The 13,243-nt window shown below is 41.8% G+C and overlaps 1 protein-coding gene across 1 annotated transcript; it reads right to left on the minus strand.

The window, feature by feature from the left end:
• Window positions 1-707: 707 nt before the first annotated feature.
• On the minus strand, window positions 708-1,163 carry LOC124775829. Its single transcript, XM_047250663.1, has one exon. The coding sequence runs from the start codon at window positions 1,161-1,163 to the stop codon at window positions 708-710; it is 456 nt and encodes a 151-aa protein (XP_047106619.1).
• Between the last annotated feature and the right edge of the window lie 12,080 nt (window positions 1,164-13,243).

Raw genomic sequence — 13,243 nt, forward strand, 5'->3', positions numbered from 1 at the left:
AAGTGGAGGTCTTACTCAACACTGTTTTTATATCTGAGTACGCTTTGTGACTGTTGTATTTTTGGGAATGGTTTTTTTATTTCTATTTCAATCTTCATGTCAACTATGGGAGATTTCAGTGTTTCATTTTGATGTGAACACTCAATGAAAAATATGGGACAGTTCTTAAACTCGATACGGTTCTGGAGTGGGTTTCCTCTTCTTCTTATATAGTGATTGAAAATCAGCATACATTTCAAACGCTTGTGCGGTATCTTTCGTTTCAAAATCATCTGCAAAGTTCTCCTCTGGGAATTTAGGTGAATTAAAACACACCTTCAAATAAGATATGTTTATTTTGTCAAATACACTTGAATCAGTAGTAATCGAATTTCTGTTTGACTGAAAAGCCATTATTACATACCTGGCTGTTTCAAGAGCTGTTTAAATTTAATTTGCCATGTCCATGAGCTAATTTCTGGTGCAATACACTCAATCAGGTCCCAGTGACGAAAAGCCAGACTTATACTATTATCATTTTTAAAAATATTCCATAGTGATATTTGTTGCCTTGCGGACACTTGAACATGCGGCATCTCCCAGTACATTATTCCGACACTATTTTTGACTTGGTATCTGCTTTATCTGTTAACATTTTGTCTGTTAGGAATCAGCACCAGTTCATGACGAGCATTTAAAATAATCTTTTTATAATCCTCTGCAAAGCCCTACATCATTTTCAGCGGGATGCAAAAATTGAAACGTCCATCATCATCAATTAGTTTTTTCAAATCATCTCTTGTGGTCCAGCCAGAATTTTGCAAAGCATTCGCTTCACTAGGTGTAAACGAAACATATCCTTTCATTAATGTTGCATTTCCTGGATTACGCACATCATCGATAATTTGGTCATTGAGACAGTACTGAATGTCTGAAAACAGGTAAAGTGCACAGTTTTTAGTTAACTCAATATCGCTAGCTTTTCCTTGTCCCTCTGCATTAAGAAGCTGTCCTTCAATATACAACCGGCTCTCAAAAGGTAACAGGTAAGTGTTTTCATTTTGTATAACAATTGATATGGAATCGTTTGAAGCAAAAGCTGGTTGACCAAATGGTTTATACTTATGATACTGAAGGCGAGTAACAGAGTCGTCGGTGAGTATTTTTTCTCTTACATTCAACATCCTTCTTAAATACCTTGCCCTGTCTGTTGTTGTTGTTGTTGTAGTGCACTGTGAAAGTAAAAAACGTTCGAATGAGAGCTAGCAGAGGATGGTGTCTGTATTTATAGCACTCTGTGTCCCAGTGATGATAGTATTTGTCTATCTGAGGAGTTAAAACAGTTTTCACTTTCCTTTTCTTTGCTCTTCGTTTCTTGTTATACTTTACAGTGTTAATGCATCTGGTGTCTTTAGTTAAGCAAACATCTTGTTTGTATACAATACCCATTTTTTTACCGTATTTTTCGTGAGTGTAGTCGAACAGTTATATTTTCACCGTCAAAACTGACAAGATTTCCGTCTTGATCTCTTATTGCTACACTTCATTCTGATACGTATCTTGTAACTACTGGCATGTAAATGGGCGAGTTTGGTGTCTCCACAATCTTATATCCAAGTGCAACTGTGGGCCAAAATTGATGCAAATTGTGTGTAGGTTCACCATTATGAAATGATCCACCTGAGATGTTACAGTCCACACATAAGACGTTAACATTCTGAATATTAACTGGATGTTCTGCAGTCTTCAAGGTATCATTAGCAATCACAGTTTCTGCAAAACCTAAAACTGAACCTATGTTATGGGAGATTTTGAAATCTATAGCCACATTGCTCCTTATTATTTGACATCGACCTAGCGTTTTATTGTAGCTAATTTTTAGTAATACTCGAATCCTTTGCTTTTTCGTTGAATTGCCATTGTCATTTTTCAAATTGTATGCAGCAATTTCTCTTGACAACACTGTAAAAATATCATCGAGTTCATATGTTCCATGCTTCAAGCTAACTTTATCAAAAATTTCTAGATCACCTATGTAGTGGTAGAAATTATTATTTTCCGATGTAATGTTTGGAATGGCATTAGAGGTAAAGAGATTTAGTAGAGCAATTTCGTAAACATGTTGTGATAAATTTAATGCAGGATTGAAGACGGTAGTTAGATACGATTCTTTGCCTGTCAAGCTTAATGTTACGCCGTGCTCAATGTCCATTGTGAGTCTGCAACTATCAATTGCAAGATGGGTTATTTTATTTTAGAAACCAGAAACTTTAAACACAAATGACCACATCTCTGACTCTTAAATGATTGAAACGTATTATAATTATATTGTATTACACAATTTTTCAAATATCTTACTATTTCTGGAGGAAGTGGTAAATTACCAAAGCTATCGAAATAGTAGACAATATTACCTTTTTTTAAAGCTACCCGATGCGAACCAGGTTCATCATCAGTCTGAAGATTAGCAATAGCACACTCATATCTGTTAGGCCTAGAAGGTAAAGTATCTCTCATAAAGACACCTCTAAAGTGAGCTATCTTTAGCTTCTCAGCATAGTCATATAAATCAATGTTGGTAAGCGGTCTTGTAGGAATGTTGCTTAGCGAAACTTTTTTTTCGTTTCATTTACACTTGTTAGATACAGTCCTAAACCATTTTTCTTATATGGTCCTAAATATAGACCTTTCCCTTCACGCAAGGCAATCGCCTCAAGTACTTGATTATGCCTTTGCATCTCAGCTAACTCTTTCCGAGCACTTTTTGCATCATTTACAGCTTTGGCAATTCCGGTAGCGCCACCGGCTAGTCCTCCAAGCGCAGATAGAGCAGCAAATATTGGAATTAGAGGTATTATTCCACCTGTTTTGGGAACAAGTATTACGCGTTCTCTGTCTAGTAATTTCCCCATAGCTTTCGTCGGAGCAACTTGTGAAGCAATTTTTCGAGCCACTTTCACAACGATCATCAGATTAGCAGCAGGCTTCAAGTACTTAAGACCGCTTCCAACTTTTTTAATTACTTGTTCAGTATATTACCACCTTTCTTTCGTCCTGAACTTTTCTTCAAATCCATTCCCATTTTAACTTTAGCTTTCATTGTTCCTGTCACTGCTAAGGCAGCTAACTTTTCCTTCAAAATTAGCGTGTCTTTCTTTTACTCTGCTCCACGCTTTTCTAGCCAGAATTACGTCTGCTTGATGTCTGTCAGGTAAACTGTCTGGATGAGTTGCATAAGCTATGTCGTGTTCTTTACACGCCTCATCTAGTGGATTGATACCGGCATCATCTCTTTTGAGTCTTTCCTCTAACTTTGTGCCAGGACCTCACTAGGAGTATCCAGGTATATGAAGTTCGACAGGTAGTTTATTAACGATGCGGTTAAGAAGGGAACACAACGCTTTTTTGTCCTTCTCCTCCTCTTATTCTTGTTGTTGTTGGTGGTGTTGTGATGCTTCTTCATAGCTCGAGTGTTAACTAACGACTGGTCTTTGCCACGCAGAATCTTCTATTATAATAATAATTGTAACACATTTGTCAGATTGGCCGAGCGGTCTAGGGCGCTAAATTTACGCTCTGCTTCCCGCGAGAGGGAGCGAGGGTTCGAATCCCGCATCTGACAAAAACTTTTAAGTCTGAGTTAACCACAATCGCTGCTCGAGTGCTAACCTTGTCACCCAGAGTGCTCTATTATAATAGTAATTGTAAGATAAGAAGAGTCCTTAGTGTAGTTAAAGATGCAATTCGGGAAACATGCACTTTAACTTCCTACCAAACCTATTGCTGAACACGGAAATGAACTACAAAGGCAAGATCGTAGGTACGGTGATCTATTTCCTGATACGATTAGATGTATTATTGCAGGTCCTTCCAATTGTGGAAAAACAAATGTGATTGTTAATCTCCTAATTCACGAAAATGGTCTCAAATTTAAAAACGTCTACATATTTTCCAAATCACTACAAAAATACAAATATAAATATTTGGAACAAATTTTTAAAAATCTACATGATATTTGCTACTTTACATTTCCCAGTAAGGAAGATGTAATACCATCAGATCAACCCGACCTCTTTCAATTTTTATTTTCGACGACATTGCCTGTGACAAGCAAGATCACATGAAAGCTTACATTTCGATGGCTCGCCATTACGGTATAGACAGTTTCTATTTGTGCCACACATACAGCAAAATTCCTAAACAGTTAATCAGGGACAATGCTAACGTTATTGTTCTCTTTAAGCAAGATGAGCGTAATTTAAAACATGTCTTCAGTGATCACGTTAATCCTGACATGACATTCAATGAATTTCTCGAAATGAGCATGGAATGGGAATGTCCACGATTTTCTTGTTATTATCAAAGATGATGAATTAAATAATGGTCGTTATCGTGTAAACTTTGATAATTATATCTGTATTTAAAGCATCAGCTTGATCATTCAGATTATTATTTCTCATCATCATCATCACCATCATGCTCCTCAGATTCCTGACAGACGTCAACGAGTGCACATCTTACGCGCTAGCATTAAAGACCTAAAACAAAAAGAAAACAAAAAATAGGAAATGGAGAAGGTGAGAAAAAAGAAAGTGCACTTTCCAAATGAACTATGTACCACAGTGCACATTTTGAATGATTGGGATTTTTCGGTATACAGAGAGGCTTGCAGAGGGATTTGCTGGCAACAGGCAGCCATTGACAGTCTTAGATTCAAGCGACGTGTAGAAGAGATGTTTAAAATAATCTCACCAATCCTCGGCCATGTGCATAGGCAGCATGTGATAAACACATACTTGAAACCTCTAAGTGAAGGAGAAAGAAGTAAGGAATCAGGGTTATAAATTGACATGCGTACTTAGATTTAGTCCAGATAGTGATTGGACAGTTTTGAGGTAAAACATGCTGCAAGATTCGATTAAACGAAACATTAATCTTAAAAAGCAGATTGCTAAAGCTCAACAGAATATGCGAAGAAAGATGCTATCTCTCCATAAAAGAGAAACTGAAACCAAATCTGTGCTAGAAAAAACATTTAAACCCATTTCACAACCACTAAAAGAACTGATTTACCGATTTACGAAAGAAAACAATAGTAATTTTGCTGCTACTGCAGCTAGATGCCAAGACAATATCAACAGCTGTGACATTAAAGAACAATATGATGGTGTTGTTGATATAAAGAAAGAAATGAAAAGTAGTAGAAAATTAGAAGAGCCACGTATAGCAGAAACTGCTGGTCGACTGTCAGCTTCCTGTTTTAATAAACCTATAGACAAAACCCGTGACACCATCTACGGCATCAGATTTGATCCATTATCAAGTTGATGGATGATTGGAAACTCGCCAATGCATGTTGTTGAAAATGATTTAATAATTCACAACGTAAGATATGCTGGAACTAGAGGGTTATACAATTTATTGTTCAAAATCAAGCCTAAGAATTACACGAACCGTGATCTTTAAAATTATGTAAAAATTCTGAAGGCAACCAATGCCTTTAGACAACAGTACCTCTCCTTCAAGCCTGTAAATGCAAACAAAGGATATAAGTATACACGTATCATAAAACAATTAATTGGAATACTTCAGGCTGCAAAAGGTCGTACTGCAGCAGCTGCAGCAGAGAGGAAAATAATGGCAACGAGGGCCATGGTAGTGATGATGATAATGATGGTGATGATGATGACTGTGTTGACCAATATAAAATTGGTAAAGCAGCGAAAGTCATAAGTGAAATTCGTTCAGGAAAGGGAGCACCCTCTGCACATAGAAGAAGAAGAAATTGACTGGAAAGACTACTCAAACAAATCACATGTTGACTACATTCACTGCAATAACCCGAACGAACTTGTTGAACGTCTAGTTTTTCTCCTTGCATCAAAAACTGCTGGTAACAACTCACACAACAATGAAAATATTTCAATAGAGGAAGAACTCCGAAAAGCTACAATAATTGCTTAACATAAAGTAGAAATTTTATATGTTCATATCAACTGAGTAAATAAACGTTCTCGCTTGAAACTGTTTTTGTGTTTTCTTTTTTTATTTATCTTATCCTTTAAAGATCTTTAAAGAAACAAATCAAAGTATATTTGATCACAGAGAAAACTGAAATCGTAAACATTGCGTGCGTGTGTGTGTGTGTGTGTGTGTGTGTGTGTGTGTGTGTGTGTGTGTGTGTGTATATTATTACGGCTAGTTTCTCAGATGCTCTGGTGAAGTCGAAGGATAGCGACAGACTTGATCAATCGTGGTGCACAGGACGTGGTACACGGAACGAACTATCTCCGTGATACTTAAACCGAAATTTGTTGGTGGCTGACTTGTGTGTGTGTATGTGTGTGTCCTTTAAAGACCTTTAAAGAAACAAATCAAAATCTATTTGATCTGAAAGAAAACTGTAATTGTAAACATTGTGTATATATATATATATATATATATATATATATATATATATATATATATGAGTGTGTGTATGTAACCGACTCATCTGGACGGCTGCCCCGACCTTGCGCAACGGCCACAGGGCGATGACTCAGATGGGTACGGTGCCGTAGCGTACGCGTAATCGCTGCGTATGTACGTCTTCAAAGTGTTCCAGAACGAACATAGGCACATTACTCATGACTATTAAATTTTCGTCTCCCTTCACTATCTGAATAATTTCCTTTATCTCATCATAAATTTCATCAATCTCTACGTCATCTGCGGAGCTAATTGTCATATAAACTTGTACTACTGTGGTAAGCGTGGGCTTCGTATCTATCTCGGCCACAATAATGCATTCATTATGCCGTTTGTAGTAGCTTACCCGCACTCCTATTTTTTTATTTATTATTAAACCTATTCCTGCATTACCCCTATTTGACTTTGTATTTATAACCCTGTATTCACCTGAACAGAAGTATTCTTCCTCCTGCCACCGAACTTCACTAATTCCCACTATATCTAACTTTAAGCTAACCATTTCCCTTCTTAAATTTTCTAACCTACCTACCCGATTAAGGGATCTGATATTCCACGCTCCGATAACAACGTCCTCCTAAGTAGTCCCGCCCGGAGATCCGAATGAGGGACAATTTTACCTCCGGAATATTTTACCCAAGAGGATGCCATCATCATATAACCATACAGTAAAGCTGCATGCCCTCGGGAAAAATTACGGCTGTAATGTGACTCTCCAATTTCTCCAGGCGTATTTTATGACGAAATAAATCTCGGGTAAACAGCCTGGTATGAGTGTGCATAGGACACAATATTTCGGCAATTGACCACATTGCCATCATCAAGTGCGCTGATGTACTGACCGGCGGTGGGCCGGCGCCATGTATATATAGGGTGTTACAAAAAGGTACGGCCAAACTTCCAGGAAACATTCCTCACACACAAATAAAGAGAAGATGTTATGTGGACATGTGTCCGGAAACGCTTAATTTCCATGTTAGAGCTCATTTTAGTTTCGTCAGTATGTACTGTACTTCCTCGATTCACCGCCAGTTGGCCCAATTGAAGGAAGGTAATGTTGACTTCGGTGCTTGTGTTGACATGCGACTCATTGCTCTACAGTACTAGCATCAAGCACATCAGTACGTAGCATCAACAGGTTAGGGTTCATCACGAACGTGGTTTTGCAGTCAGTGCAATGTTTACAAATGCGGAGTTGGCAGATGCCCATTTGATGTATGGATTAACACGGGGCAATAGCCGTGGCGCGGTACGTTTGTATCGAGACAAATTTCCAGTACGAAGGTGTCCCAACAGGAAGACGTTCGAAGCAATTGATCGGCGTCTCAGGGAGCACGGAACATTCCAGCCTAAGACTCGCGTCTGGGGAAGACCTAGAATGACGAGGACACCTGCAATGGACGAGGCAATTCTTCGTGCAGTTGGCGATAACCCTAACGTCAGCGTCAGAGAAGTTGCTGCTGTACAAGGTAACGTTGACCACGTCACTGTATGGAGAGTGCTACGTGAGAACCAGTTGTTTCCGCACCATGTACAGCATGTGCAGGCACAATCAGCAGCTGATTGTCCTCCACGGGAACACTTCTGGGAATGGTTCATCCAACAATGTGTCAATCCTCATTTCAGTGCAAATGTTCTCTGTACGGATGAGGCTTCATTCCAACGTGATCAAATTGTAAATTTTCACAATAAACATGCGTGGGCTGACGAGAATCCGCACGCAATTGTGCAATCACGTCATCAACACAGATTTTCTGTGAACGTTTGGGCAGGCATTGTTGGTGATGTCTTGATTGGTCCCCATGTTCTTCCAACTACGCTCAATGGAGCACGTTATCATGATTTCATACGGGATACTCTACCTGTGCTGCTAGAACATGTGCCTTTACAAATGCGACACAACATGTGGTTCATGCACGATGGAACTCCTGCACATTTCAGTCGAAGTGTTCGTACGCTTCTCAACAACAGATTCGGTGACCGATGGATTGGTAGACGCGGACCAATTCCATGGCCTCCACGCTCTCCTGACCTCAACCCCCTTGACTTTCACTTATGGGGGCATTTGAAAGCTCTTGTCTACGCAACCACGGTACCAAATGTAGAGACTCTTCGTGCTCGTATTGTGGACGACTGTGATACAATACGCCATTCTCCAGGGCTGCATCAGCGCATCAGGGATTGCATGCGACGGAGGATGGATGCATGTATCCTCGCTAACGGAGGACATTTTGAACATTTCCTGTAACAAAGTGTTTGAAGTCACGCTGGTACGTTCTGTTGCTGTGTGTTTCCATTCCACGATTTATGTGATTTGAAGAGAAGTAATAAAATGAGCTCTAACATGGAAAGTAAGTGTTTCCGGACACATGTCCACATAACATATTTTCTTTCTTTGTGTATGAGGATGTTTCCTGAAAGTTTGTCCGTACCTTTTTTTAACTCCCTGTATAGGACAAACCCCTACCCGCTCCTCCCTCAAGTGCTTCCTTTGAGTCGGTGCGGTTCACGCCCCGCGCTCGGTCCAGGTGCAGCGTCCGTTCTCCCGCCGCCTGGACGCTGCGTCCTAGGTCTTCTCGTTCAGGAGGGTCTGCCGGCACCACTCTCGTTATTCTTTCCTCCTCCGCCGAAGTCGGTACGCTCTGTGAAAAATCCTTTTTCTTCTTAAACCGGATGATCGCGGGTTCCCACTCCTTCCTAAGGATGTAACCGCTGTCACGGTTTAGTTGTGGTTCCCTTACTCTGATCTCTATGGATTCTTCGATGACACAGCCCCAGTATTTGGAAGTCTCTGTCAGGACTCTGGTTTGGTCATAATCCATGCTGCGGAGTTCCGACAGGCAATGCTCAGCGATTGCCGACTTACTGGGCTTTTGCAGTCTAATGTGCCGTTGATGTTCTCAGCATCGGTCCTCAATGGTACGAATGGTCTGCCCTATGTCTTCACTACCGCATTAGCAAGGTATCTGATAAACTCCTGATTTACGTAGACCACCCGAGATTTATTTCTTCATAAAATACGCCTGGAGAAATTGAAGAATCACATCACATACCTCTACGGGGAGGAGATGTATCACAGCATGAAAAGGATCGACAAGCCGCGTCATCGGAGAAGTCGTCTACTGAGTTCTTTTGTTTTTCTTATGAAGTGCCGAGAAGAACGTGTGGTACCGAATTTTGCTAAGGTCAAGCATCACATCGACTCAGCGGCGGCCAGAAGAATCAAGAAACGTGCCAGCCTAGCTTTGGTACGAGAGAGAGTTCGCTTCACACAGTGGCGCTTGGACACTATCAACAAAGAACTCCTACAGTTACATCTACAACTGGCCAACCGGTTCAAGCCCTGGACGTGGGATTGGGTTGATGGTGTCACATGGGCCACAGCGGACTCAACCGAGAGGAAGTCAGCCGAACAACAGGCATCCAAGTTTGAACTATATCGGAGAAACAACCTTCTGATAGCAGCGGAAAGACCATCATCAATCTCACTGTCAAGGAACTGGATGATGACGCTATTTCGATTCTTAAGAAAGGATTGAATTTCGCTCCTACTCTTAAAGACGTACCCATTGCTGACATCATTAGCACAGTGAAACAAACAGCTGCTCGACTTCCACCTGCAGCTGCTGAAGAAGTTCGTCGGGTAAACTGCAGAGCTCTAACCAAAACAAAACTGATGAAACCGAACATCTCTTACAGGGAGAGGGCCGCCATACGGGAGCTAAGAGAAGATCCAGACATAGTAATATTACCAGCAGAAAAGGGCAACGCAACAGTGATCCTATCCCAACAGGATTATGCTGAGAAGATGCGGGGCCTACTTGGTGACAGCGCATACCGCAAGATTGACACCGTTCCTACCAAGAGGGTCGAGAGGAAGACTCTTGGGCTTCTCAAGGATTCCAGCTTCCCTAACGATATTACCAAGAAACTACACCCGAGGGCTGCTGTTCCTCCTAGACGTTACGGACTGCCAAAGGTGCACAAGGAATCGATTCCGTTACGTCCCATTGTCAGCAATATAGGTGCCCCAACGTACCTTCTCGCCAAGCACCTCAAACAACTGCTTAGCCATTACGTTGGGAGATGTACACACCATATCCGTAACTCTGTGGATTTCCTGGGACGCATCAACAACCTTGCACTTAAGGAATCTGACATACTGGTGAGCTTCGACGTGGTATCTCTATTCACTAAAGTTCCGTTACAACAATCCTTGGAACTCATCAGCCAGAAATTTGACGAAGAGACCACCAACCTTTTCAGACATGTTCTGACATCAACTTACTTCTTATTTGATGGTGGATACTACGAGCAAACAGAAGGAGTGGCCATGGGGAGTCCAATTTCACCCGTTGTCGCAAATATGTATATGGAACATTTCGAGGAGGAAGCTCTTGAATCAGCACATCTAAAACCCACCCGTTTCTTTAGATATGTGGATGATACCTTCGTTATCTGGCCACATGGAAGAGATAAACTGGCAGACTTCCTCACACATCTCAACCCCAGACACGAGAATATTAAGTTCACCACAGAGATCGAAACGGATGGGATGCTCCCTTTCCAAGATGTTTTGATTAGAAGACGAGCTGACGGCACTTTGGGCCACAGCGTGTATAGGAAGAAGACACACATCGATTTGTACCTACATGCAGATAGCTGCCACCACCTGGCACAAAAGTACGGCGAGCTCAAAACTCTTGTACACAGAGCTCACACCATCTCCGACAGGGACAGTCTCCAACAAGAACTGGACCATCTGAAGACCGTATTTCGGAGGAACGATTACAAGGAAGGGCAAATTCAGAAGGACCTACATCCCACACCTGCAGCACCTGCGGAAACTGAGGATGAACCTCAGGAGAAGGCGACCTTGGCTATTATTCCGTGTTGTGGGTCCTTATCCCGAAAAATTGGACGCATTTTACGTAAACACCAAGTGGAAACCATATTCCGTTCTCCAAGCAAAACCAAGAACCTTCTTGGTAGTGTCAAGGACAACCTAGGTCGACGTAAATCAGGGGTTTATCAGATACCTTGCAAAGCGGTAGTGCATACATAGGACAGACCATTCGTACCATTGAGGACTGATGCTGAGAAAATCAACGGCACACTAGACTGCAACAGCCCAGTAAGTCGGCAATCGCTGAGCATTGCCTGTCGGAACTCCACAGCATGGATTATGACCAAACCAGAGTCCTGACACAGCCTTCCAAATACTGGGACTGTGTCATCGAAGAATCCATAGAGATCAGAGTAAGGGACACAACTAAATCGTGGCAGCGGTTACATCCTTAGCAAGGTGTGGGAACCCGCGATCATCCGGATTAAGAAGAAAAAGGATATTTTCCAGAGCGTACCGACTTCGGGGGAGGAGAGAAGAATAACGAGAGCGGTGCCGGCAGACCCTGAACGAGAAGACCTAGGACGCAGCGCCGAGGCGGCGGGAATACGGACGCTGCACCTGGACCGAGCGCGGGACGCGGGCCGCACCGACTCATAGGAAGCGCCTGAGGGGGAGCGGGAGGGGGATTGTCCTATATATACATGGTGCCGGCCCACCGCCGGTCAGTACATCATCGGACCTGGTGATGGCAACGTGATCGATTGCGAAATGTTGTGTCTTATGCACACTCATACCAGGCTGTTCACCCGAGATTTATTTCGTCATTATGGCTATAGTTTCCCCTTGCTTTCAGCCGTTCGCAGTACCAGCACAGCAAGACCGTTTTGGTTAGTGTTACAAGGCCAGATCAGTCAATCATTCGGACTGTTGCCCCTGCAACTTGCAAGGGGGCTTAATTAAATATAATGCAAATATTTTTTAATTTTAGTCACTGTATGTCCGGCTACGAAGTCTCGTAACCGGTTGGCCCTGACTAGTATTAGTACGCAATCTGACTGCATAGAATAACAACAAAGAATGAAAGGAAATTTCCGTTACCACAATTAATTAATTAAGTCCCCAGCAACTAGAAAAGCTACGAAACAAAAACTACGGAACAACAAAGCACAAGTGTAACTGTTATGTGTGTGGAAGTGTGATTCAGCGTACACATCTGGCACGGTTCTTCATCAATAAGACAAGATATTTTACATCTACATCTACATCTACGTCCATACTCCGCAAGCCACCTGACGGTGTGTGGCGGAGGGTACCTTCAGTACCTCTATCGGTTCTCCCTTCTATTCCAGTCTCGTATTGTTCGTGGAAAGAAGGACTGTCGGTATGCCTCTGTGTGGGCTCTAATCTCTCTGGTTTTATCCTCATGGTCTCTTCGCGAGATATACGTAGGAGGGAGCAATATACTGCTTGACTCTTCGGTGAAGGTATGTTCTCGAAACTTCAATAAAAGCCCGTACCGAGCGTCTCTCCTGCAGAGTCTTCCACTGGAGTTTATCTATCATCTCCGTAACGCTTTCGCGATTACTAAATGATCCTGTAACGAAGCGCGCTGCTCTCCGTTGGATCTTCTCTATCTCTTCTATCAACCCTATCTGGTACGGATCCCACACTGCTGAGCAGTATTCAAGCAGTGGGCGAACAAGCGTACTGTAACCTACTTCCTTTGTTTTCGGATTGCATTTCCTTAGGATTCTTCCAATGAATCTCAGTCTGGCATCTGCTTTACCGACGATCAACATTATATGATCATTCCATTTTAAATCACTCCTAATGCGTACTCCCAGATAATTTATGGTATTAACTGCTTCCAGTTGCTGACCTGCTATTTTGTAGCTAAATGATAAAGGATCTATCTTTCTGTATATTCGCAGCACATTACACTTGTCT

This window comes from Schistocerca piceifrons, chromosome 2 (assembly GCF_021461385.2).
Source record: "Schistocerca piceifrons isolate TAMUIC-IGC-003096 chromosome 2, iqSchPice1.1, whole genome shotgun sequence".
Classification (NCBI taxonomy): Eukaryota; Metazoa; Arthropoda; class Insecta; order Orthoptera; family Acrididae; genus Schistocerca; species Schistocerca piceifrons.